Genomic DNA, 27,287 nt, shown 5'->3' with positions numbered 1-27,287 from the left:
ACACTGAAGCAAACCTTCCTTCTGATGGACCCCGTAGAATAACATCTCTAAAATGTTGAAAGGAAGTCAATCTAGAATTACATACTCCACAAAACTACCTATTAAAAGGAAGACAAAAGAAAGGCATTTTCAGATAAAAGACGGAAGAATACATTGTCCGAAGGCCTGCATCACAGAACATGCTGGAGTTAACTTGTATCCACGGGAAGGGTTCCGGGAATGGAGAGAATGTAGCCCTTTCTTGCCCAACTGTATTTTCTTGTTTCATTTTCTTTGAGAGGTGACTTTAAAGTAAACGTAATTATACAGAGTAATATGGTCAGAAGACAGACTGAGGCACATTCGATTTTTGGAGAGCTGATGTAAGCAAACAGATTCACATCAGCCAGTGCCAGGTCGGAAGTGGTTAGGGGTGCCCTGGGAGCTGGAGCTAGGGGAACGTCCTGTATTAGTGAACTGGCTATGGTGTAAGCAGTTTCCCTACTGGGGAAAGCCTGGTTTGCTCTTTGTGAGTGTTGTTCTCAAGGGTTGCTTTCCTCTCCTCCAGGTATTTACAGGAACTGACTCTGGCTTAGATCTTGGCTACTTCCACTGCCAATGTAAGAGCCACCTCTGTCTACTAACTTCCTTGTTTAACGACTTCCGTAATAGTATGGGGTTTACTATGTATGTACATGTAAAATATATGGTAACAATAGCCCATGAGGTGGTAAATAAAATGTTAATGTAATAAAATTCTCAATATTGTATGAATTATTAATCCAATGCTAATTCTAGATAGACTGATAAGCTGAGAAGGCATACTGTAATCCCTAGAACCACTAGAAATACTGTATAGTAAAAAGAAGTATAGGTAAAAAGGCCAATAAAAGGAAATAAAAGTAAAGTGTGCAGTATATTTGATTAAATAAAAGAAGGTGGGAAAGGGTGAACAGAGGAACAAAAATCAGAGACAACTGAAAACCAAGTAGCAATTTGGTAGACTTAAAATCAGTAAGTACCCTAAATGCAAAAAGACTAACCACTCTAATGAAAAGGCGGAGATTGTCAGATGGGATAAAAAAGCAAGACCTAACGATATTCAGCCTACAAGAGACATGCTTGATACAGGAAAGCAGAGAGAAGTTGAAAGCAGCAGGACAGAAAGATACCACACAACAAAAGAATAGGGAACCTAGTGTGACGATATTGCTATCGAGATTAAGTAGATTTCAAGAGAAAAATTATTATGAGATATAAAGGGGGGGCTTTTCAGAATTATAAAGGGACTGAGTATTTTAAAATATTAAAAATCCTTAAGGTGCATGTACCTGTATTAGTTTCCGAGGATTGCTATAACAAAATACCACAAATCGGGCGTGAAAAAACCGAAAAATCAAAAATGTAATGTCTCACAGTTCCGTCGGGTGGAAGTCTGAAACCGAGGTGTCGGAAGCGTGGTGCTCCCTCCGGGACCTGCAGGAGAGACCCCTTTCTTGTCTCTTCCTAGCCCTGGGGTGACAGCTGGCTTTGGTGTGGCCTTGCAGCTACAGCACTTTAATCTCTGTCTCCCTTGTCACACGCTGTCCTCTCTTCACGTGTGTTTGTCTTCATGTGGCAATTTCCTGTGTCGTACTGAATTGGGGATCACCCTAATGACCTTGTCACAATTGATCACATCTGCTAAGACTCTGTTGCTGAAGAGGGTATGTTCCCAGATACTGAGGGTTAGGACTTAAACAGATATCTTGTTGTGGGGGGAGGGGAGTACACCATTCAACCCATGAAACTACCTAGTAACAAAGCTTCACAATAAAGGAAGGAAAAAATGGGACAAATACAAAGTTAATTATCCTATTGGAGAAATTAACATCTCCGGTCAGAAGTTGGTGGAACAACTAGACAAAAAATTGGGAAGGATACAGAAATTCCAAACATGAATGTAATTGACATTTATATAGTCAACGATTTCAACACACACTGTTTTTTCAAGGGCACTAGGAGTGGTCACTAAGATAGACCATATGCTGAGGCATAAAATAAGTCTCGACGTATTTCAAAGGACAAGCATCTTCAATAGTAAACCAAAATGGAATTAAGTTAGACATCAGTAACAACCAGGTATCCAGGAAAGCTCCAGATATTTGGAAATTGAGCATATATTCTTACAAGTACCTAATGTATCAAAGAAATTACAAAGGAAATTAGAAAAATGAGTGAAGTGATAATGAAAACACACAAATCAAAAGTTGTAGAATGTAAATAAAGCAGTGCTTAAATTTATACTTTTATGTACCTATATTAGAAAAGAAGGAAGTTTAACCATAGTAAATCTACTATTCTAACTTCATAAGTTTCGACCCTTTTTGCTTGAAAAGGAACAAATGAAACCAAAAGTAAATAGAAGGAAGTAATAAATAATAGAAGAAATCAATGAAGAAAGCAGACAAATGCCAGCAAAGATGAAAGTCAAAAGCTGGTTCTTTGAAAAAATTAACAAAATTAATAATCTATTTTGTGGATTAATCAGGAGAAAAAGAAAGGAATCACAAAGTACTTATATCAAGAATGAAAAAGCAGCCCTGGGCTGGTGTAGCTCAGTGGATTGAGTGTGGGCCTGTGAACCAGAGGATCTCGGTTTGATTCCCAGTCAGGGCACATGCCTGGGTTGCAGGCCAGTTCCTTAGCAGGGGACACATGAGAGGCAACCATACATTGATACTTCTCTCCCTCTCTCCTTCCCTTCCCCTCTAAAGATAAATAAATAAAATCTTTAAAAAAAAAGAATGAAAAAGCATTATTACTACAGATTCTACTGACAGGAAAAGAGAAGCATGTTGGAATCTAAGAGCAATAAAACAAGCTGACAGAACAGGACAGAACCAGACTCAAAGACATGGCAAGCAGACTGATGGCCACTGATGGTCGCCAGATGGGAAGGGGTAATGGGATGGGTGGAGAAGGTGAAGAAGATAAAGAAATACAGGTTGCCAGGTATAAAATTAGTCATAGGGATGTAATGTACACCAGGCAATGCAGTCAATAGTATTGTCATAACTACATCTGGTGACAGGCATGTCCTAGACTTACTGTGCTGATCACGTCGTAAGTCACAGAAGTGTCTGAACACCATGCTGTATACCTGGAACTAATAAACTATGTATGTCAACTATAATTTAAACACGCACCTGAAAAAATGATTACAAAAACAAAAGACCTCAGGTAGATGCAATTTTTAGTTTCACCAGGAAATTTATTAATAATGTCTTTTTTGATTGTTAATTTTACAGATTTAATAACATGATATTATAAAAGGTTAGTTTAGGGGGGAAAAAGACAGCAAAAAGGGTAGAGTGAGGACCTCTGAAAATTTTGCCTCCATGAAAGAAAGCTAACAAAAGTTGTCAGGGTCGACTTTTTCAGAACTGTGGAAATTAGCAAAGACCTGGCAACAACAGTTCAGGGAATGCTTATGCAAAAAAGAAAAAAAGAAAGAAAAAAAAGGAGCTGAGCCTTGGTGAGAAGAGCAAACTGTGTGCTGTTTTAACTTGCTCGATTTTCATCACTCCAACACTGGCTCCATTACTGGAAATCAGTAACCTGCAAACAACTCTGTGATCTTAGAAAACACTGGTAAACTTACTGATTTCTATGCATTTAGGGAAATCTCTATCTGGTCATTAACTAATTGACCACTAGGCTAATGGAGCAGAAACTCTAGTAGCCACATAGACAAAGAAAACCGACTTCATGGAATTAAGTTAGAAAAGTCACCAAACAAATAAGAACAACAGCCACGACAAACCCTGGGGCGGGGGGACTCTGGTGGCCACAGTGCCACACTGTATTATTTTAAATATCAGGTTTTGAATGAAAAATTATGTATACAGAGAGACAAGAAGGAATGGCCCATATGAAAAAAAAAGTCAAAAGAAATTATCCTTGAGGATGTACAGGTATTGGAATTATAGATAAAAACTTCAAATCAGCTATTTCAAATATGGTCAAAGAACCTTAGGAAATCATCTCTTAAGAAATAAAGGAAAGTATGAGAATGATGTCTCTTGAAATAGAGAATACCAGTAAGGATAGATATAATTTTTTTTATAAAGAACCAGATATGAATTCTGGAGTTGACAGGTACAATAACTAAAAGAATAATAATAAAAATTCACTAGAGGGGTTCAGCACCAGATCTGAGTAGCCAGAAGAAAGAACTGGTTAATCTGGCTGATGGTCAATTGAGATTGATCCAGTCTGTGAAACAGACAGGGAAAAGAATAAAGAAAAATGAATGGAGCCTCAGAGACCTGAGGGACACCAACAAGCATACTGACATCCGCATAATGGGAGGAGAGAGAGGGAGGACAGAAGGAATGATTTAAAGAAATAACAAAGGAATACAAATAGTAAGAAGGCAGTAACAGAGACAGAGAGAGAGAGCAAGAGGGAAGTAACACAAAAATATATAGCAAACGGCTGATGTAAATCCTACCTTATCAGTAATTTAAGGCAATTAAACATGATCATGAAAAGGCAGAGATCTGGAGAATGCAGAAAAAGCATGGTCCAACTACATGCTGTCTGTACAAGCCACGCTTTAGATTCAAAGCCACAGACAGGTGGAAAGTGAAAGAGTGGAAAAAGAGATGTCATGCAAGCAGCAATCAACAAGATAGACCACATCCAGGTAAGAAAACAAGTCTCCATAGATTTTAAAGGGTTGAAATAATACAAAGCATATGCTTTAACCACGAAGGAATGAATTTGGCCTGCTAGGTTTTAGTAAATATCTACTTCATGGAATTCGAAAAACATGGCTTACGCCCCTCCTAGTTATTTCTACTGTCTAACCAGCCCTTCCAAACTGACCCTGGAAAAAGAATCCCAGAAACACTCTGCGTGAGTCACCAGGCACCTCACCAACGAAAGCGAGGTCATAAGGGACGTTGTGGTGTTTATTTCCTGGATGCTAGCATCCATTGTGTTAGGCAAATTATTTAGTGTCTGTCTCTAAGCCCCAGTTTTCTCATCTGTAATTAGATCATTATACATACCTACCTTAAAGATTTAGCGTGAGAAATTAAATGAGATACTATTTATAAATCTTCATTCCTACCCACCTCATCCTCTGTCTTTCTCCTCCCCAGACAAACAATAGGACTGGTACTGGTCTGGAGCCTGTTAGGAACCGTGGAAAAACTGTCTTCCACGAAACCCTTGTGCCAAGAAGGTTGGGGACTGCTGTTGGAAGGTGTACATAGACTAGAAGAGGTTATAAAGATTGTAAGCGATGACATATGTGACTTGTCTAGCACACAGTAGGTACCCCGTAAGTGTAGCTTTTACTTTTTTTAGCAGTAGTCTACACCTTGACCTTTTCCTCATTTTTGCAGCTTAGCTTGTCCACTGGGCCAACTCCAGCCACGTCCTCTGTAAACACCATCTTTCCCTTTGCCCCCCCTCCCCTCCTCTAACACCCACTTTTCCTACTCCCCACCCAGAGGGAGGAAACAGATCTAGAAGAATGGATGTAAACCTCAGTAAACAATTGTGAGAACAGTATTTATGTGCCAACATTATTTTTGTCTTGGGTATATGTGTGAGAGAGAAACCTCTGTTAAACTGGGATGCTTTCAAACCCCAGTGAAACAGAACTGGAAATTTTAAAAAAATCATGTTCTATCAGCGGTATGGAAAGAGAGCGCCCAGTTTAAGCACGCGGGAGTGACCACGGGCTCCAGCCTTCAGGGATCGAGCGCTGAGATGCAAAGCTCAGGGCTAGGGAAGAGGAAGTAAGGATTTTAAAAAAAATAAGAAGGAACTGGGGCAGTTGTTGAACTGTTCCTACAGTTATTTTTTTAAAGTCCTGTCCCGATAGGGCTCCCTCGCTCGCCAAGCGCTGGAGACATCGCCGGCCCAGGTGAGTTCGACGAAAGAACTCGTGGCACGCGCGTCTGTGCAGAAGCCCAAGCAGGTCTCGGCTCTGACTCCCGGGGTCCGGGGGTCCCCACCCGACGCCTCGGCTTCCTCCCCCGCAGAGCGGCGGCAGGAACCCACCGGAGGCCGCGGGGAAAACCTGAAGCCCCCGGCCCCGCTCACTCCCGGGTCAGCGCGCGGGTCCCCGGGGGCGCCCGAGCGCCGGCCCCGCCCCGCGCCCCACGTGACTTCCTGCAAAAGGCCCCGCTGCGCTCAGTTTCGATTCCCCGCCAGCCTCCCGGAGACCGCGCGGCAACCCGTCCCGGCGCCACCCGTCCCAGCGCGAGCCGTGCGGTCCCCCGAGGAGCGCCATGGCGGACCTGTCCCTGGCCGAGGAGCTGACGTGCTCCATCTGCCTGGATCTCTTCAGGATGCCGGTCACCACCCCGTGCGGCCACAACTTCTGCGGACAGTGCCTGGACGAGACGTGGGCCGCCCCGGGCGCGGCGTACCAGTGTCCACAGTGCCGCAGAACGTACAAGGTGCGGCCGCAGCTGCACAAGAACACGGTGCTGTGCGCCGTGGTGGAGCAGTTCTCGAAAGTCGAACAGGCCCGCGCGACAGTGCCCGACGGCTGGACGCTGCCCTCCCGCGCCGAGGCCCCCCAATCCACCGGCCAGGTGTCCTGCGACCACTGCCTGAAGGAGGCTGCCATCAAGACGTGCCTCGTGTGCATGGCCTCCTTCTGCCAGGAGCACCTGCGGCCGCACCTCGACAGCCCCGCCTTCAAGGACCACCCGCTGCAGCCGCCGGTCCACGACTTGTTGAACCGAAAGTGTCCCCAGCACAACCGGCTGCGCGATTTCTTCTGCCCCGAGCACAGCGAATGCATCTGCCATGTCTGCCTGGTGGAGCACAAGATCTGCTCTCCTATGCCTTTGAGTCAGGCCAGCGCAGACCTGGAGGTAGGGGGTGTATCCGCAGAGGGGCAGCGGGGGCCTGTTGGGTTGTACAGAGGGCACCACCAGCGAATTCTGCATCACCTGTGGTAGGGGAAGATGGGCCTTGCTGGACCTGAGATGGGGCAGAAGACACAGGTGATGTGGCTTGCCCGAAGCCTAGTATTTGTCTGATGGTGTTAATAGAGGGTTTTGAACGTCAAATATGAACCCTGGAGGTTACCTCTGATCCCTCATTAAATCCTGGCGGCACCCAGGGGGTGGGTATAATTTGTTCCATGTCTCAGTGGAGGAGATGCAGTTCAGAGAGGTTAATTTAGCCCAGGTGACACGGTAAGCAGCCAGGCAGGCACTGGGACCCACAGATTTGACTCGCCAGCTTGCCGCATCTCCACAGGAACGGCCTCATTCCTGAGTCAGAGCTGGCATGCTCCCGGAGTTCGAAGTCATGTGAGCAAGAGCGTTTGGAGAGCTGGAGAGCTCCAGGACTAGGGAGGATCCCTAGGAGGGAGGGCTGCCTGAGTCCTAGGAATGCTTGGACTTGACCTGCAGGGAGAGCCAGTGCCCTGGTACCACAGTACCCTCCCACATGACTGTGTGGCTGGGAGCCGGGATTTGGCCCCTTGGCCTGGGTCCTCACCAGTAAAGTGAGGAGGTGGGACCGGGTTGCATCCTAAATGGCCTTCCAGGTCTGATGGTTGTAGTGGTTTGGAGGACCGTTGCTTCCACCTGTGGACTTAAGGCAGAGGAGGAAAAGGTGTAATCAAACTGCCTTTTGTTTTATTAGCCTAAGCTCCAAAGTGTGCCCTGAAGTCCTTTCATTCCCTCAGCGCTGTCAAGGAGAACAGGACTGGACTGTCCTCGTGTTGGCGAAGCAGACCTGAGGCCTGGGGTGGGGGTGGGGGTGGGGGTATTGTTAGTAGCACCTGGACCTGGGTTCCGGCCTTGCTTTCTTCCGGCCACCGCCCCTCCCCCACCGGGCCTGCTTCTCCCAGTCTGAGCCGGGTTCCTCTGGATTTCTTCCCTGAGCCTGGGAAGCCAGACCTCCAGGCACAGCCTGGAAGTTGACCTCTGAAGTGCAGCAGCCACCTGGGTCTTCTTCACCTGTGATAGCAAAGAACCTGACTAGGTTTTGGAGCCAGGAGCCCTGCTCTGCCCCGGATCAGCTGTGCTTTCTAGTCACTTCGGGAGCCTCCTCTGTACAATGGGATGAGTGGCATCCCCTCTCTACCTGCCCTGGAGGTGGGGAGGCTGTGGAGAGACTTGCCGCGTTCTGAGTGCTTGGCAGGCAGACGGGCCCCAGAGTAGGTGGACTGGCTGGTTGGTTGACAGGGGCTCTAGCCAGAGCTGGATGTTGAGACCTGCATTTGAATTCTGGCTCTGCTTCCTAGCCAGGAAATCCTAGGAGGGGATAATGACAGTTACTTATCTCAGAAGGTTGTCTTAGGCAACCTACAAACAGTGTTTTACATTTCTGCTACCCCACCCAGGGGAGAGGAGAGCATGCTGGGCAGAGGGTGTCAGGCTGTGCAGATCTTTGCCTCGGGAGGGTGTCTGGGCCTGCCCGCAAAGATGGAGGCAGCTCGGCTCCTGCCCAACAGCCTTCCCAGAAGTTCTTATCCATGGGGACAGAAGGCAGGTAGGGGCAGGAGGGCCTTTCCTAGCCTGTCCCAGAGCCACAGCTCTCTCAGCCTCCAGGGCCCACAGCTGGAGTCTGCACCCCGTTTGTTTGAGTGCCACACATGTTTCACTTTTTAATTCTTGTGACAGGCCTTCTGCCACCTTCTCTCCCTTTTCCCCCTTGTCCTGGCTGAGTCCTTTAGCCCTGCTGCTGCTCACTCCTGGCGGCAGAGCCAGCCCCAGCTGGACCGTGCCCCAGCCTTGGGCGGCTGGCCTGTCTCCCCATCACTGGTCCAGGGCCGACCCAGGAGTCTGTACTGCCCACGTGGAGGATGCAGGTCCCCAGTCTGTTCAGGGATCCTCAGAACTTCAAAAAGTTCTCTGCCCTCAACTAGGGAATTGTTGTGGCTTCCAAAGTCCTGGGACCACTTCTTTTGTCTCGAGCTGTATGGGCCCCCTTCTACCGTCAGGGGACTGTCATGTATGCTGGATTAATGGTGGATAAAAATCTTTCAAAATACGGAGTTTGGGAGTTCACTACTAAGAGTGGCTCTTGGAGGCAAAGCAATTGGTGACCACCCCCCCCCACCCCACCCTCCGACCCGGTGTTTGGAAGGTTCTAGCTCTGAGGCCTTTTAAGTTGGACCTGCTTGGGCCTGGCCTTCAGCCTTTGGCCTACTTTGTCTTGGCTACTCTTACGGGTCAGGTCAAAGAGCATTGTCACAGAGTTTGAATCTGAAACATCGTCAGTGACTTGGGCTTTCGGGGTCAAGTTAGTGTGGCCTTGGACTCTGCTTCTCCTCTTACAAGTGACTATCACTGGGTTGGTGCAAGGTCAGGTTCAGCCCTGAATGTGGAGTGGGAGAGGCAGGAAAAGAGGCAGGAAAAGAGGCAGGAAAGAGGAAGGGAGGGCCAGAGTACGTTGAGCCAGCTAGCTAGGGGAATTAAAAATTTTCTAGAAACTCCTGGTGTGGTCAGTTTTGGACGCTTGTCTGGAACTGTAACAGCAGGATGTTGTAACCTAAGTGAATGGTGGCGTATCCTGGGTCAAAATTCACTTAATTACTCTGGGCTCCAGTGTCCTTATCTCTGGAGAGTGGGTCACTCTGACCTCCTGGTTTTGTTCTCAGCTTTGAAGCAAAGCACTAGAGCAACACCTGGCTTGCAGCAAGCGAATCATAAACTATGCTAGCTGCGATTATTATGGTGGTGGTGGCTCTTTTCCTTCTCATTTCTGTGCCCCTGACATTTCACCTGAGCAGGGATTGATCGTGAAAATTCATAGAACTACTAAGAGGCCTTAGAAGATACTGTCTTCCTTCATGCACAGTTCACCTTTGTTTCTGGATGTGGCCAGGGACCTGGCAATGCTGGATTGGCTTAACTCACTTTCAGGGATTGAGCTGATGGTGGGCTGGTCTATCGCTGGTTCATTCTTTTCAAGATTATTTTTAGAGAGAGGGGAAGGGAAAAGGAAAGAGAGGAAGAGAGATAACATTAATTAGTTGCATCTCCCATACACCCCCAACTCGGGGACCTGGCCTGCAACCTAGGCATGTGCCCTGGCTGAGAATTGAACTGGCGGCCTTTAAGTTTGCAGGACGATGTTCGATCCCCTGAGCCAGGTCAGCCAGGGCCTGCTGGTTTATTCTTAATTCCTTGGAAATGGCCCTTAGATGTCCCCACCTGTGGGGCTGGCTGAGCGAGCCTTGGACTCAGATTTTTGGCCCCCTGCCTCCCTGCGCTGACGGAGGCTCTTCCAGCTGTCCTCGGAATTGGCAGATGGCTCTGGGAGAACCCAGGCCTGGGTTTCCTCCTCCTGGATTTTGCCTTTGGGATCCTTCCCTGTGTTGTTAACTCTGCACTGTCTTTCAGCAGAGTCCCCCTTCTCCCCCGACCCCCGATATTTTGTCTGCGTTTCTGGTTGTTTGCAGTGGGAGGGTTGGTGAGAGTGGCCTCACCAGCCTTTGCTGAAGCAGCTGTCCCAGCTTGTTCTGTCTCTGTGAGCCCAGCTGCCTGGCAGCCTCCTGGCCTCAGTTTCATCCCCTGTAAAATGGGTGCTAGGAAAACTCATAGTCCTGCAAGCTGACTCGAATCCAGGCACTGTGCTGAGGACTTCGTATGTTTTAGTTAATCCTCCTGAGGGCTCTGTGAGGTGGAAACAGTTGTATCTGTTTGGTGGCCAAGGAGGCAGTAGGTGAGAGACCACTGGACGCGGGGAACCGGGCCTGCACCCCTGGCCTGACCGGCCCCAAATCCCGTACTAGTTACTAACTTCTTTGCAGTACTGCCTCCCTCAAAGGACAAAGAGGGTGGTGAAAATGAGAGTCCTTTAAAAAGCTACAAGCAGGCAAGACCAGAGGTGGCGGAAACACCTGTTGGGAGGTCCAAGTGTTGGATACTGGTGGGGGCTGGGCTGAGGTCTGTCTCACCCTGGTTTGTTTTCCCTGCAGGCCAAGCTGAAGCATAAACTGACTGTCATATACGGTCAGATCAACGGTGCGTCGAGAGCGCTGGAGGATGTGAGAGCCAGGCAGCAGGATGTGCGGGTGAGTGGCAGGGCACTTCCTAGCGCATCGTAACTGGGACCAGCCACATCTCAAGGGCTCGGTAACCATGTGTAGCAAGTGGCTGCGTGCATATTGGACAGTGCAGTTCCCACGGATGCTATTCTCTAGAAGTTTTCTAGAGCAGCTTCATACCCTTTCTTAAAAAAAAACCAACAACCCATGAACTGCCTCCCAGCTTAAGAAAAAAAAATCACCAATGCAGATGAAACCCTCACTCTACTCCCCTCCCTTTTTATATCTCCCCTTTTTTTTTTCTTCCAGAAGTAACTGCTTTCCTGAATGGGTTCACTTATTTCCCTGAGTTTCTCTCTACTTCTGTTATGTACGTGTGCCTCCCTTTAGCCATAAACACGACCATTCTCTCTGTGCCAAAGCCTTACATAAATGGTGTCAACACTGTGTGTCTCCTACAGGTTGTTTTTCCCTGGGACTTAACCGTGCGTCACCCCCCCTCCCCCGCTCCTTAATTTTCATCGCTGTCTAATATTCCACCCTATGAATATGCAGTCTGTGTATGCAGTCTCCTGTGTGCAGGGTTTTGCTAATTCGGGCAGTGTTGCTTGTGAGCATTCTTGTGGGTGTCTCTGGGACAGGTGTCTGAGGATTTTTCTGGGGTACGTTCCTGGAGTTGAGTTGTTGGGTCCCAGGGTGGGAGCACCCTCGAATTTACTAGGTGTTGCCAGACTGGTCTCCGAGGCGGTCATGTCGCTTTGTGCTCTGCATCTCGGCAGTGCTTGGTCCCACGGGCTTTGCCTTGGGCCCGTCTGATGGGTGCCCTCTTGTCTCGGCTTCCTAGGAGGCTGCCCAAAGGAAGATGGAGCACCTTAGACAAGAGTACTTGGAGATGAAGGCTCTCGTGGACGCCTCCGAGGCCAGCTCCACACAAAAGATAAAGGAAGAGGAGAAGCGGGTCAGCAGCAAGTTCGACACCATTTACCAGATCCTCCTCAAGAAGAAGAGCGAGATCCAGACTGTGAAGGAGGAGATTGAACTTGCCCTGAAGAAGGGGGACGAGTTTGAGTTTCTGGAGGTGGGTTTTTTTCTTAAAGATTTTGTTTACTTATTTTTAGAGAGAGAGGGGAAGGGAGGGAGGGGGGAAGGGAGAGAGAGAAACGTTGATGTGCAAGAGAAGCATTGATGTGCATTGATGGGCTGCCCCTTGTATGCGCCCCAACTGCAGACCAGTCCCGCAACCCGGGCATGTGCCTTGACCGGGAATCGAGCTGCCAGCCTTTTGCTTTGTGGGATGGTGCCCAGCCAATTGAGCCTCACCAGTCAGGGCTGGAGGTGGGTCTTGATGAGGACATTGTTGAACACACTTCCCTCTTGAGCATGATGCTGTTGATATAGGGGAACAGGGCCTCAAGGAGTGGGGTCTGCGAGAGGTCATTGAAAGCATCCCTGAGTCACACACTGTTTGTTTTTTATATATTATGACAGCTTATCACAAATGTAGTGGCTTAGCACATACATTTCCTGTTTGGCAGCTTCTGTGGCGCAGGCGTCTGGGCATGGCTCGGGGGGGCGGGGTGCCATCTTGGGGCCTCTCACAGGTCGCGGTCCGAGTGCTGGTGGGGCTGCCTTCCCAGCTCACTCGGTTGTTGGTGAGACCCAGTGCCTCGCGGTGCAGCACCAAGGCCCCCCTCCCTGCTGGCCGTCCACTCTCAGTTCCTAGAGGTTGCGGCAGCACCTCGCCCTGTGGCCCCCTACTGACGTGGCAGCTCACGCCTTCCAAGCCAGCGGGGGTTTTCTCCGGGAAGGCCCAGCCTCTCTTTTCAGGGCTTTTACCTGGTTAGCTCTGGTCCACACAGGACACCCATCTTTTTTTTTTTTAATTGATTATGCTGTTACAGTTGTTCTATTCCCCCTTTATTCCCCTCCACCCTACCCCCCATCCCCACCATCACCCCCCCTTTAGTTTATGACCATGTGTCTCAAGTCCTTTAGATTCTATATTTCCCATGCTATTCTTGCCCCCCCCATCTATTTTCTATCTACTGTCTATGCTACTTATTTTCTGTACCTTCTCCCCCCCTTCTCCTCCTCCCACTCCCCTGTTGCTAACCCTCCTTGAGATCTTCATTTCTATGTTTCCACTCCTGATCTAGCTGTCCTTTTAGTTTGCTTTTGTTTTAGGTGTGGTTGTTAATAACTGTGAGTTTGTTGTCCTTTCACTGTTCATGTTTCTTTAACTTCTTTTTCTTCGATAAGTCCCTTTAACATTTCATATAATAAGGGCTTGGCGATGATGAACTCCTTGAATTTGATCTTATCTGAGAAGCACCTTATCTGTCCTTCCATTTTAAATGAAAGTTTTGCTGGATAGAGCAATCTTGGTTGTAGGCCTTTGGATTTCATGACTTGGAATACTTCTTTCCAGCCCCTTCTTGCCTGTAAGGTCTCTTTTGAGAAATCCGCTGACAGTCTGATGGGGACTCCTTTGTAGGTGACTGTCCCCTTAGCTCTTGCTGCTTCTAGGATTCTCTCCTTCATTTTAATCTTGGCTAATGTAATTACGATGTGCCTTGGTGTGTTTCTTCTTGGGTCCAACTTCTTTGGAAGTCCAACTGAGCTTCCTGGATTTCCTGGAAGTCTATTTCCTTTGCCAGATTGGGGAAATTCTCCTTTATTATTTGTTCAAATGCGTTTTCCACTGGTGGCTGTGCCTTTCCCCCTTCTGGTACCCCTATAATTCGGATGTTGGAGCGTTTAAAGATGTCCTGGAGGTTCCTAAGACTCTCCTCATTTCTTTGAATTCTTGCTTCTTGACTCTTTTCTGTTTGGCCATTATTTGCTTTCTTCTGGTCCACTCCATTGATTTGAGTCCCAGTTTCCTTTTCATTGCTATTGGTGCCCTGTGCAATTCCATTCATTTCAATTAGTTTCGCCTTCATATATTTGTCTAATTTGTGGCTATAATCAACCAGTTCTGTGAGGATCCTGATCACCAATGTGCGTCTGTGAGTTTTGCTATTTCTTCATCGCTTAGATTTATTGGCTCTGGGGCTCTGAGATCCTCCTGCGCCATTCTTGGTCTGTTCGGGCCCTTTAAGTGTGAGAAGCGGCGCCTTGGATTCCCAGGTCGCTTGGTTGTGACGCTGTATGTGGGGGCGTGGCCAGAGCGGGGAAATGGCGACCCCCTCTGCCGCTTCTCACAGCTGGGTGCGGAGGAGCAGTGCCTTAGGTGGTTCACCTGGGCCGGCCGCTCAGAGTCGCTGGGTTATGACGCTGTATGTGGAGGTGGGGTCAGAGCAGGGAAATGGCGGCGCCCTCCACTGCCGCTTGCCGTGGGGACCTGCCGGCCCGGTCCAACCGCCCACTCCCTCGCCTGTCCACCCTCGCACAAATGCGCGACCTCAGTCAACACGCAGCCCCGGGCCCGGCTGTCTCCTCCGAGGTCGCTCGCCTGGTTGCTTGCTGGGTCGCTCACTAGGTCTGACCCTGCGCCTGGATTCCGCGGGCCTGAGTGTGTCTGGCCAGAGTCCTCCTGTGCAACCCTGCTCCGCCAGCCACTGGTTTCGCCCCTTACCGGTCAGGCTGAAGAATTTGTTGTTAACGGACTTCCGAAAAGTTCAATTTTCTGTGTTCTGGCTGTGTTTTCTGTTGCTAATATTTAGTTTTCTCTAATCTTGGTTGTGTGAGAAGGCACGGCACATCCACCTATGCCTCCATCTTGGCGGAAGTCCAGGACACCCATCTTTTTGATGAACTCAAAATCAATAAATTTGGGATCTTAACTGAATCTGAAAAATTTCTTCCGTTTTGCCATGTAATGTGTCCTAACGGCTGGAGTGACATCCTGTCACATCCACCGTCCTGCTTAGTCTCAAGGGAGGGGATTATGTAGGATGTGTACCCTGGGGGGGGGGTGGGAGTCTCGGGGCTGTGGTAGGATGTTGCCCGCTGCACACACCTGTGCTCTTGTCCCCATCCCTGCTTCTCACTGCCCCTGGAAGTGTCTTTCTAAAAGCACGGGCCCGCCTCCCCGCCCCCGCCCTTCCTGACCTCACACCCTTAGCATGGCCCACAGGCCTGTGATGACCGGGCCGGCCTTTGCCAGCAGCCTCCTGTCTCGCCACCCACCCCCAGCCCATAGTCCGTGCTTTGACCCCGGCAGAGCACTCGCCGGGCCCCCGGGCACACCGGGCATTGGATGGGAATGTCGCGGCTGACTTGCTCTGCCTACTGACTCCGGGTCCTTTGCCAGGGTAACCCCAGTTTCCCCATCTCCCCTAAATCCCAGGAGTTTGCCCTTATTGACAGTCCAGGGCCTGTGTCACTGCCACTGCTGAAGCACTTGATGGCACTGTGTTAGGTGTGCTTGTTTTCTTTCTTTTTCAAAGATTTTATTTGGTTTAGAGAGAAGGGAAGAAAGGGAGCGAGCGGCAGAAACATTTATGTGTAAGAGATACATAGATCGGGTGCCTCTCACACGCCCCCAACTGAGGACCTAGCCTGCAAACCAGGCATGTGCCCTGACTGGGAATCGAACTGGTGACCTCTTGGTTCACAGACCGGCACTCAATCCACTGAGCCACACCAGCCAGGGCAGGTGTACTTGTTTTCATGTTTGTTTGGGCAGTCAGCTCCTTTTGAGTGTGGCCCATCCTTTATGACCAACAACCCTGGCATGTCCAGCACCTAACAGAGTGCCTGGCACGCAGTGGATGTTCCAGGGAGCCCATGGACTGGGTGACGTGCTGTGACCCCTCAAAGGCCCATACTCCCTGTTCAGGTCCTGGGGGGAGTACAGGTGTGACTGGGCGGTCCATCCTAGGCTGGATGGCATTAACTTTCTTCTCATAGGCTCATTCCTGCTTGTTGGGGTAGCTGCCTCAAGCTCTCAGAACGATTCTAAGTCTACAGCTGTGTGACCCGATTTGTGCCTCAAAGTTTGGGACGTCCTTGAGACCCTTCGTTTTCATTGGACGTGCCCCTCGCTGAGTCCTGCACCATTGAGACTCCCCTGTCCTTATCCAGACCGTGTGTTCAGAGTTGGTCCTCGAGGGATGCGCTGGTTCTGCGTCTCCTGTACTTCTCTGCCACCATTGGAGGAGCAAAAAGAGCATTATTCATGAGGCCCCAGCTTTGTTCTTGCCACGAATTGGCAGAGTTCCTGGCAGATCACTTGTCCTTTCTAGACTTTAATTTCCCCGTCTGTCAGGGGAGCGACCTCTGAGGGTCCTTCGAGTTCCAGATTGCTGCTTTAAAGTATCACTTTTACCCCCAGTGGCCTCTGGCCTGTGATTGAGAAGGCTGATCGGACTGCCCACCTGCAGACACAGGGAAGCTCCCCCTGGGGTTCATGAGGCCCAAACCCAGGCCCTGGCTTCCTGGAGCTGCCTGCACTAACCCCTTGGCTTGTTCCAGAAAGGGGCAAAACTGCAATCAATCTCAACGAAGCCAGTCTACATCCCCAAGGTGGAGCTGAACCATGAGCTGATCAAGAGCATCTGCCAGAGCACCTCAGATGTCAAAGCCGAGCTGAAGCGGTGCCTCCGACAGGCCCAGGACAAGGAGCCCTCCGACTCGGGTAACATTAGCAACCCGCCTCCATGTCCCCGCACTGGGACCCTTGAATCTGGGTGGGTCCCCTTAGCGTTATGGAGTGCAAGCCTGGATCCTGAGTTTCAGAGGCCCCGACACATCTGCCCTCCATTCGGAGGTGCTGGGGAGTCTCTGCTTCGTGTCTTGGGTTGGCCATTTTTTCAGGTCCCATGGGATCTTGAGGCTGACTGGGATGGGTTTTGAATGGACTGTGGATTGTCTGTATTTGATGGGGGAATGGCTAGTTTGGGGGTCCGAGAAACCTAGAATTCCTCCTGACATCCCCTCTTTTTTCCCCCACGTCCAAATGTCTTCTGACTCAGTCTGCCTGCCCCACCGCCATCTACCACCCGCCTGACTGACCTCCATTGCCGCCAGTGGTTGGCGGCTTCCCAAATAGACTGTTTGCCTCTATTCCCGCTGTAGTGAGCAAGAGCTTTTTTGGATGCAAACCTGATGTCCTGGAGCCTTCCCTCCTCACCTCCCTCAGGGGTTTCCATTGCTTCTAGATCCCAGACTAGACTCTTGACCCTCTTGGCCTACAGGCCCCTGCCTGGTCAGCCCTGTCTCTCCAGCTCCCTCCTTTGGTGTATCTCTGTGTTCCGTTCCTCAAGTACGCTAAGCTTCCTGCCACTGGGCCTTTGTACATGCTCTTGCCACTGCCAAGAAGGCTTAGCACCCACCACCTTCACCAATTAACTCCTCTCACCCTTTGGAAATCAGTCAAAACATTGCATTGCTCAGCACACCTCCCTGTCACCATTCCCACTCCTCAGACTGGGTCCTGGGATCCTCCTCATCCTTTGGGACCCTTTGCATGTCTATCCTTTTTTTCTTCCTGGCCATTCCCAGCCGTCTTCTTACCAGACTCTGGTCTTGGTGCAGGCAGGGCTGGGTCTGATTTCATCCACCACTCTCTGCCCAGGGCCTAGCTCAGAGCCTGGCTCAGTGCACATCTTGGCTGTATAACCTGGGGGTGGGTTTGAGTTTCAGCTTGGCCAGCCAGGAATCTCTGCAGCAGGGCCTCTGAAACAGGCGTGGCTCGGCCCCACACAAGAGGGCAAAGCTGGTGAATTCACTACCCTGCTACCTCAGTGGCCCCCCATCTGGGGCTGCGAGGTGTGAGGGAAGGCCCGGAGGGGAGGAGCTCCCACACACCCGTCTCACAACTCCGAGCAAGGGCCTCACCCCCATTGGCTGCTGGAAGAAATGGAAGCTGAGAGAGGGTTAGGAGGTCAAGGAGTTGACCCCATCCTGGGGTGCTGCTCTTGCAGTGATGGGCCGGTGAGAGGGGACGGAGTGGGTGGGATGTGCGCACGGCCGTCTTTGTAAAGCCGCTGCCTGCCTGCCTGCGGCGAAGCTGGCTCCTGGTGTGGCTCAGAGGAGCCACACAAACAAACCCTTTCTTCTTCGGCACAGGGGACCCTGCAGAGCATGTCACGCAGCCCACGCCAAAACCCTCACGCCCTGGGAAGAAGGTCCTGAGTAAGTAACCCTACGTCCCTGTGGCAGTGTTGGGCTCTGGCCCCAACACTTGCACCTGTCGCTGCTCCTTCCAGGTGGGCACAGCCCCCTCCCAAGTCACTGCACTCCCAGAGTGGAAGTTGAAGGGGCTGTGGCAGGAGCTCTGCTGGGTCACCTGTGTGAGCTGGCCCTGAGTGGGAGCTAGTCGAGCTGCCTGGAACAGCAGGGTTACCAAAGCTGGTTTGTCTTGGGAAACATGTCCTGACACCCACGTTCTGACACTTGGGTGGAGCCCCCTGGAGGAGACTGGCAGAGGTGCTGGAGAAGCAGGAACTAATAAGCCTCGCTCAGCTGTCCTGTGTCTGTGCTGTCACGGGGCTTCCCAACCATTTTTACATCATTGACCTCCTCGCCCATCACCCCAGCCATTTAGAAAACGTTTCTCCTGTTGCTTCCACACAGAAACAGTGTATTTGTTTCTATACTGGCTTTTTATACATAAAAAGAGTGAGATTTTTGATGGGAGCTGCGGGAGGGATAGCCCTCAGTGCCCCCCTCTGTCAGATTGGGACTAGAAGGACACCGACCTCGCAGGATTTCGACGATGAGGGAGGGTCACACGGCACACAGGTGGAGAAAGCTCTTTCAAGGCCTGAACTTTGCCACTGAGCTGTTGGCTGTGTGTCTCCCTGAAAAGTCGGCAGGAACTGTGGAGTGGTGCCCACGCCCCTGGGTGGCTGTGGGTGAGAGAACTTCAGTTTGTGGGTCGTTCGCTCAGTTTTAGTGTTTAGGTTGTTTGTGGCGGGCAGAGGTTTGGAGCTCATCCCTGCATGGAGCAGAGTCGGGGAGTTGGTGGGCCTGGTGCAGCTGAGGGAGGAGCCCCCAGCTAAGCTGGAACATGTGGGAGCACCCTTGGTGTGAAAAGGGAAGTGAAAGTGGGTAAAAAGGGGCTGTTGGCCTGGATCCTTCCTGAGTCGCCCTCCTCCTGTAAGTTTGCTCACTGCTGCCCCCCCCCCCCCCATCACAAGGTCCACTCTCAGCACGAGCGAACCATGGGTGCAGCTGTCGGGCTGAGGTTTGGGAGCAGGCAAGGAGGGGCAGGCTGGTCACTGTGTAAATGGGGCTCCTAAGAATTGTGGTGACCAGGGAGGGGGTCCTGTGACCTTGGCTGGCCATGGGTCCTCCCAAGATTGCTGGTCCAGTGGGTCAGTGACTGCGGGCGGGAGAGGAGTGGAAGGTGAGGAAATGGGGTGGGGAGCGAAGACAACTCCTGAGGAATCTGAACCTGAGGGGCAGGAAGAGTGAGCCGGTGCAGCTGAAGGAGCTCTGGGGTGGGCCCCGAGAATTTGCGTTTCTTACGGGTGATGCTGCCGCTGCTGGGTTTTTTTTTTAAAACAGAACATGATTATATTTCAACACACAACTTTTTATTACCACCAAAAAATAAAACAGCGCAGTAAAATAACAAAAGCATAATATTTCATTTGGAAGGCGTGAGAAATGGTTAACATCTCAGGCATAAACAAGCTCTTCAGAAGCCAGTTTCAGAGACACTAATGAACCGAGCGAAACTAGCAGCACCCAATGAAACTAGGTGCTGCTAGTTTCAGGCCAGCAGTTTGAGAAGCACCGTTTCAGCAGAGGCAGTTTCCAGGGGCACACACTCCAGACAGTTCTTACGGACTGTTGCGCTGCTGGGTCGGCACACGGTTGCTGCTGACTCTATTGTTTTTTTTAATTTTTAATTTTCCCTCTTTTGCAGATAGCATTTACCTCTAGTAAAATGCACAGATCTTAAATGTACAGTGTGATAACATTTTTAAAAAGATTATTCATTTTTACAGAGGGAGAAGGGAAGGAGAAAGATAGGGAGAGAAACATCAGTGTGAGAGAGAATTATCTATTGGTTGCCTCGGGTACGGGTCCTGACCAGGGACCGAATCTGCAACCTAGGCCCGTGCCTTGACCAGGAATTGAACTGGTAACCTCTCGCTTTGCAGAATGATGCCCAACTGAGCCACACTGGACAGGACCAGTTAGGTCAAATTTTTAAAAAATATTTTATTTATTTATTATTAGAGGGCGGAAGGGAGGAAGAAAGAGAAGGAGAAAAACATTGATGTGTGCGAGAAACATTGATCACTTGCCTCTCTCAACTGGGGACCTGGCCCACAACCCAGGCATGTGCCCTGGCAGAGAATTGAGCTGGTGATCTTCCAGTTCACGGGCTGGCACTCAATCCACTGAGCCACACTGGCCAGGGCTAGTTAGATAAATTTTGACAAGTGCATACATATGTGTTACCATTACCCGCATCAAGATACAGAATTTCCATTACCCCAGAGAATTCCATCACGTTCCTTATTAGTCAGTCCCTCCCGGACCCCACCAGTCACAGACGGGGGCTTTGTCACCATAGAGCTATTTGCCTGCTGACCCCTTGTCTTTTTCGAGTTAAGGAATTCTGGCTTTATTGGTACAGGTCACATTCATGCAAATGATTGTTACTGTGGTCTTTTGAAAGTGTCATTGTGTTGTGATTTACAGTATCTTAATTCTGGAACTTTTTTCCTTTTCAGAGGAAGAAAAGAAACCCAAGAAACTTCGTAAGTTGTGCATTTCTGCTCTTTTTGTTCCTTGGGACTGCCTGAGTGCGGTGGACAGTGACCTGTCACATCAGGGCTCTGTGATAGGGCCTCAGTTCTAGGGGTGTGTTCTGGAGCAGCAAGCAGGCCTGAGGGTGAAGATGAGGACAAGGGTCAGTGAATAAGCTGGGTAGGATGAGCATAGCACTGTCTGACTCACCTGTGTTGCCCTGGCTGTCCAGGCGTGTGTCTGCAGAAGGCACTCTTGAAAATCGGCTTGGGAGGGAGTAAGTAGAGGCCATAAGGTCAATTCGTGTCATGTCCCCAGCACATGTCCTCTTTCCTCGTTCCAGCCACCACCAGTGTGTCACCCAGCAAGCTTCCCACCTTTGGAACCCTGGAACAGTTAGGCCTGGATTTAAAACAAGCTGGCTTGGAGGGTGAGTTATTGTGGGCGAGGGGCAGTAGGGTGTCCACTCTGAGTTTGTTCTGAAAACGGCTCTCTGTTTCCTCACCCAGCTGCAGCCAAACCCACCAACTTGCAGCCAAACTCGGCATCGCTTCAGGCCAAGGTGCTGGAGAACTTCTTAGCCAAGTCCAGACCAGAGCTCCTGGAGTGTGAGTAGCGCCGGCAGCCAGCAGCTGTTGCCGAAATGCCACTGCTCCCACTGGCAGCTCTCTCACTCGGGTTTTCTGGTTGACTCCCTGCCATTGCAGAACCTTTCTGCATGCCATAACTTTCATCTTCTCCCTGTCCCACCCAGTCTCTGCTGTGCACAGAGAAGAGACGCTCCAGAAAGGCACGCACTCACCCTCTCCTGGTCCTCTCACCTGACTCTATGCCCTCTCTCTGCTTCCTTTCCTCTGGTTCCCCAAGGCCAGTTCCTTGGCTAGAGCTCTGGATCTTACCCCTCTTACTCTCTCTGGAATCTTGTGTTCTCAGTTAGGCCTTAGTTATGGATGGATGGGTGGATGGATGGGTGGGTGGATGGATAGATGGATGGATGGATGGATGGGTGGGTGGATGGATGGATGGATGGGTGGATGGATAGATGGATGGATGGGTGGGTGGGTGGATGGATGGGTGGATGGATGGATGGATGGATGGATGGATGGGTGGGTGGATGGATGGATGGATGGATGGGTGGGTTGGTGGATGGATAGATGGATGGGTGGGTGGATGGATAGATGGATAGATGGATGGATGGATGGATGGATAGATGGATGGGTGGGTGGATGGATGGATGGATGGATAGATGGATGGGTGGGTGGATGGATGGATGGATGGATGGGTGGGTGGGTGGATGGATGGATGGATAGATGGATGGGTAGGTGGATGGATGGATGGATAGATGGATGGATGGATAGATGGATGGGTGGGTGGATGGATGGGTGGGTGGCTTCGTGGATGAATGCATGAATGGATGGATGGACAGATGCATGGGAGGAGGATGGACTGATGGATGGGTGGATGCACATGTGGACACACAGGTAACCAGATGGATGGATGGGTAGATGGATGGATTGGGGAGAATGGATAAAACAAATGAATAATATACCAGTTGAGGAAAGGTTTAAAAGTAAGAGCACCTTGGGCTCCTTGTAACTGATCTCTCGGCTGTTTTAGATGCCGTGAAAGTCATCCTGGACTACAACACTGCCCACAGCAAGGTGGTTCTATCGGAGAACTACACTGTGGCTTCCGTGGCTGACACGCACCAGAGCTACCGGCCGCATCCCCAGAGGTTCACGTACTGTTCTCAGGTGCTGGGCCTGCACTGCTACAAGAAAGGGATCCACTACTGGGAGGTGGAGCTGCAGAAGAACAACTTCTGTGGCATGGGCGTCTGCTACGGCAGCATGGCAAGGCAGGGCCCTGAGAGCCGGCTCGGCCGCAACAGCGCCTCCTGGTGCGTGGAGTGGTTCAACACCAAGATCTCTGCCTGGCACAACAACGTGGAGAAAACCCTGCCCACCACCAAGGCCACGCGCGTGGGTGTGCTTCTCAACTGCGACCATGGTTTCGTCATTTTCTTTGCCGTCGCTGGCGACAAGGTGCACGTGATGTATAAGTACAAGGAGGACTTTACCGAAGCTCTGTACCCAGCCTTCTGGGTGTTCTCCACGGGTGCCACGCTCTCCGTCTGCTCCAGCAAGTAGGCAGGCCAGGGACACTCCGGCCGACTGCCTGTGGAGCCCCCGGGACGCTGGTGAAATTGCTGTAGGGGACTGTCTCGGAGTTCTTCTCTGAGAGTCCCCAGGGGGTGGCAGGGTGGGAGGGGAGCTGATGGAAGGGGAGAGGGTGGGCAGATGGGACAAGGGGCGCACTTTGCTGGGGAAGGGCGGGACGGGGGGCGGTGATTGTACTGTGGACAGGGAAGCGTTCCCATCTCTTGTTACCCATCAAAGTAGGAGAGGCCTCTCCGCTTGCTCTGGTAGGTCCTTGGGCTGCCGGGCGGCTGGGTAAGGCTCTGTGGGTACAGTGATTAGCGCCCTTTCCTCTGGGAGAAAATCACTAGTCACTAAAGGTTCTTTCTCAGGCCATTTGGTGTGCGCCTCTGCGCTCTTCTGATCTTGGTGTTTTGATTACTCTCTGCAGGGCTGTTCAGCTCTGTAGACCAGCAGTTTTCAACCAGGGCACACGTAGACTAATTACTGAGGTTCCGTGGCACACTGGTTGAACGTTGCTGCTACAGATTTGTTGTTCTGTGCATTCGTGCATCCATTGGTTGGTTCCTGTCTGTACCCTGACCAAGAATCAAACCCTCCACCGTGATATATCGGGGTGATGCTCTAACCACCGGAACTACCCAGCCACAGCTGCTGCTGTAGATTTAGAAAAAAAAATTGCAAGCTGTTGAGTTTCAATATTACTCCCCTGCCCTCCATGCCGGTTCCCACATGTGAGGATTTGGGGAAGAATGCTCAGATTTCCAGTTATTTTCTGTGCTCGAGGGCAACCACCCAAGGCAGGTCTCCACCAAGACCAGAGTTTCCCAAGGAAGTTGGTCCTCTTCCTCCACCAGAAGATAGCCTCTCGTCCTTTCTGTCTTCATCACCCCAGTGAGAATGTTACAATGTTTAATCCAACAGGACCTTTTTCTGTCTCCAGCTTCAAACCATGGTCTGAATCAGCCTATGCTGAATTTCTGATTCAAGGTTAAGGTGACCGAGGTCCTATGTGAACAGAAACCCCTCTCGCTCCTGAATATTAGGAAAGGCATCTCAAGAGAGATGCTTTGCCTGCAGCCACAGAACCTTGCTGGAGGCTTCTTCCCATAGCCTAGGCTTTGGGGCAGGGGACCCTGCTGGGCAGGGGATCCTGACCAGGGCTGCCGTGAGTATGGTGGTTTTGCTCCTGTTAGAGTGTCTTGCCTTCTTATTGGCAACTCTTTGCAGAGACAGCTGCCTCTCCCCAGGTCTGTGGGAGGCTGGGTTGGCTGGAGTGGACCCTATTCCGATCGGCACACTTGAGCGGGTAGCTGATCCCTCATATCGGAACCCTGGTGTCATGAGACAGGTTGTGTGTGGCTGTCTCAGGGACCATACTGGGTCACCTGCTGGCGTGACTGCCTACAGCCAAAAGGACCTCCTAGCAGATGCTGTGGGAACACAGCCACATTCCCGTTCGTCCCCGCCGCAGGCTGCAGACACGCCGCTGGCTCTTGCCTGTGTCAGAGGCCTGTTGCTGGTCCCTTTTGCTGTCTTCTTCGTTTGAGCCAATTCCAGGTGCCGGGATCGACCAGATGAGGGGTCAGGAAGACTTTTAAGGATTAGTGAAGGAACGAGCTATGAATACTCTAGGACAAGGAGCTATTTTTGCTGCCGTGTTTCTGCACAGTGAAAATAACCCTGGTCCACAAAGGGGCGGGAGTGAATGGACAGCTGGAGTTTCCTCAGTTCACTGGGTCCTGGTGTCAGGATGTAAGGGGAAGAAATTTCACCTCTTGCAGTGAAATGAGTCCTGCTCTGGGTTTGCCCCAAAGAGGAGCTCAGGCCAGGCTCCTTGTGGTTTGGAAAAGCGGCCACCACTGGGGAGGTGGGGAACTCCAGACCTTATTTAAAGCATGCCTGGCTTTGTGGTGGAATTTGAGGACCCTCTGGCCTGGCCCGGAGCATGTCATCCTCCTGACAGACGTGTTGATCTGTGCCATCTCCCAACAAGGACTCTCACTTTCTTGGCGGGGAGAGGCCATGTCTATCGGGAAGATCCTCCTGCAATAGTTGAAGTATGGTTTTTAAACATCTTCTTACCTTGCTGCTGGGAAGAAAAGTTCTCTGGTGATTCTTCTCTGCTTTTGGAGATGGCCAAAAGCATCTTCATTGACCTTCTGAAACAAGAGCCTTGTCTGAAGCCAAGGGCTGCTTGAGAAACAGCTGGGCTTAGAGGAGAACACCGAGGCAGGACCCAGGGGTGCTCCTGTGGCTCTTCTGCATAAACGAAGGTGACAGAGCAGGCCCTCCCCTGGTGATCTACAGCTCAGGAGAGGGCGGCACAAGTCCCTCTGTTTATAAGAGAGGCAAGTAGGTAACCTGTGCAAGGTGCTTTAGAGATGCAGACTGAGGCGCACAGCCTTGTCTCCTCCGCCTTACGTTCTCTTGCCTTGCTGGGCTGCTGCTGCCCGACCTGGAGTCCCAGGGTTGGAGGGGCCTTCGTGTTCATCTGACTTCTCGCTCTGCAGGGGAAGTCGAATGGGGAGGTGTGGATGGCTTGCTTGCCACTCTTGCCAGCCCATCGCGGAGGAGATGCCTCCTACATGCCTCCCGCATGCCCCCTGCTGCCCTGGAGAAGTGTCAGAAATTCCCAGAAACGCAAACACAGAAATACCAATCCCAGACCTGGGTATCCGGGCCTGTCTCAGTCAGTCTGGCGCAATAAAGCCAAGACCGGGGTCAAGTTTTTGTGTTACTCAACACTGGTTGGCTGGTTTCTCCTGTTTGCATGATCTCCTGTCTGTAATGGATTTGTGATCTATAACTGATGTGATATCCCTCACCTTGTTCTGCCCCCCATTGATTTTAATTAATTGGAGCTGTTATTTGTTCAGCTGATTTACTTTAGAGTTGATTCTCTAGGAGATAATCAGGGCTGAAGACAAGGATCTTTGGAAACCTGTGAGAAATACGAGTACCAAAGCTGGCTGACTCGCCTTAGAGGCTTAGCATGTAGTAAAACAGTGTTTGGTATTCTTTCTTGCATCTCAGGACCTATGGACAGTGTTACTGACCTATCACGCTGGGGTGAGCGAAGGAGGTGCCCAGGGGCCCCTGGGCACTCAGGCCCCACCCAGCTGCTTCCAGGAGTTGAGACTTCAGCAGAATCTAGAGCCCATTTGAGTCTGGCCATGGGCAAGGATTCTCGATAAAGAATTCTCAGACTGATAGGATGTCCCTCTGGGCTTTGCTTTGGGATCATCCAAAGATGGGTGGTGGGAGAAGGGGCGGGGTGTGAATGAGAGGGTGAGCAGGTGATCTGTGGAACAGTGAGGGGATGCAAGAGTTCACTGACATGCCCTTTCTTCTGTTGCATGTTTCAAAAAGTTCCACGGTAAGAAATTTTAAAATGAAACAAAGCATAGTCCGGCCCGAGATGGGCCCTGGAGGGTGGATTCCATCATTGTCTGCATTGGGTAGGGGTGTGGGTGTGAAGTGGTTACATCGGGTCGTCCCCCCTGGTCTGTGCGGAGTGTGTTCCACCACCTTTGTGGACTCGAAACCAAGGGTAGTACCAAACCTAATGGATACTATGTTTCTTCCTATACATACATGCTTATGATAAAGTTTAACTAATAAAAGTAGGCACAGTAAGAGGTTAGCAATAATAACTAATGATAAAATAGAACAGCTATAATAATATATGGTAATGAAAGTTATGTAAATGTGCTCTCTTTCTCTGAAAATATCCGATAATGGCCCTGGCTAGTGTGTCTCAGTGGCTGAGTGCCAGACTATGAAGCAAAGGGTCGCTGGTTTGATTCCCAGTCAGGGCACACGCCTGGATTGCAGGCCAGTTCCCTAGTTTGGGGCGCGTGAGAGGCAAGTGATCAACAAAGAATTGGACTGACCTTTGGTTCCCAGAGGGGTGATTCTAAATCCAGGGCATCGCCTCAATAAGAGGTGCATCGTTGTACTTCACGAGTCCCTTGCACCCCACCTGAGTCCGTGCTCCGGGTTGAGATGACCTGGGATGGGGGCGGGTCATTAGAAAGACCAACCATGGGACTGGAGGTTGGGACTGTGAGCCAGACTGACCTCCAGGACGTGAGAGGGGCTAGAGGTTGGTTCAGTCAGTTACGTCTTTGTAATGACCCCCAACCCCCCCCCCCCCCCAAAAAACCCCCTCTGGACACCGCAGCCCTGCTGAACACAGTGATGTGCCAGGAGGGCGGTGTGCCCTGGCGCCACAGGGCAGGGGCGGAGGCTCTGCCTCTGGGTCCCTCCGACACTTCGCTCCGTGTGTCTCTTCAGCTGGCAGGTGTTGATCTGCATCCTGTACAGGAAAACTGTAATCACAATTGTACTACTTCCCTGAGTCCTGTGAGTTCTCGTGAATTGTTGAACCCGAAGGGGATTGTGTGCTGTAGAATGGGTGTTTGTGTAGCCCCAAATCTGTCTGTTTGACAGTGTGATGGTATTGGAAGACA

General features: G+C 50.6%; 1 protein-coding gene across 1 annotated transcript; it reads left to right on the top strand.

Annotated features, from left to right (window-relative positions):
* The first annotated feature begins 6,165 nt into the window (after nt 1–6,165).
* On the top strand, nt 6,166–26,968 carry TRIM25 (tripartite motif containing 25). Its single transcript, XM_037163724.2, has 9 exons — nt 6,166–6,863; nt 10,931–11,026; nt 11,844–12,077; nt 16,418–16,580; nt 18,014–18,079; nt 20,638–20,664; nt 20,997–21,083; nt 21,163–21,261; nt 22,271–26,968. Exons 1-9 carry the CDS (start codon nt 6,270–6,272, stop codon nt 22,801–22,803), a joined length of 1,899 nt encoding a protein of 632 aa, XP_037019619.2. The 5' UTR covers nt 6,166–6,269; the 3' UTR covers nt 22,804–26,968.
* Nucleotides 26,969–27,287: the final 319 nt, after the last annotated feature.

This window comes from Artibeus jamaicensis, unplaced genomic scaffold (genome assembly GCF_021234435.1).
Source record: "Artibeus jamaicensis isolate MK-2021 breed Jamaican fruit bat unplaced genomic scaffold, CSHL_Jam_final contig_1998, whole genome shotgun sequence".
Lineage (NCBI taxonomy): Eukaryota > Metazoa > Chordata > Mammalia > Chiroptera > Phyllostomidae > Artibeus > Artibeus jamaicensis.
The sequence above is the reverse complement of the archived record's forward strand: the minus strand, read 5'-3'. Positions and strand labels throughout refer to the sequence as shown.

Excerpts from the sequence above, each read along its gene's own strand:
- TRIM25 (XM_037163724.2), top strand. The coding sequence starts at position 6,270 with ATGGCGGACCTGTCCCTGGCCGAGGAGCTGACGTGCTCCATCTGCCTG. Across the intron at positions 6,864-10,930 it reads AGGCCAGCGCAGACCTGGAG|GCCAAGCTGAAGCATAAACT; the intron begins GTAGGGGGTGTA and ends TTTTCCCTGCAG. Across the intron at positions 11,027-11,843 it reads CCAGGCAGCAGGATGTGCGG|GAGGCTGCCCAAAGGAAGAT; the intron begins GTGAGTGGCAGG and ends TCGGCTTCCTAG.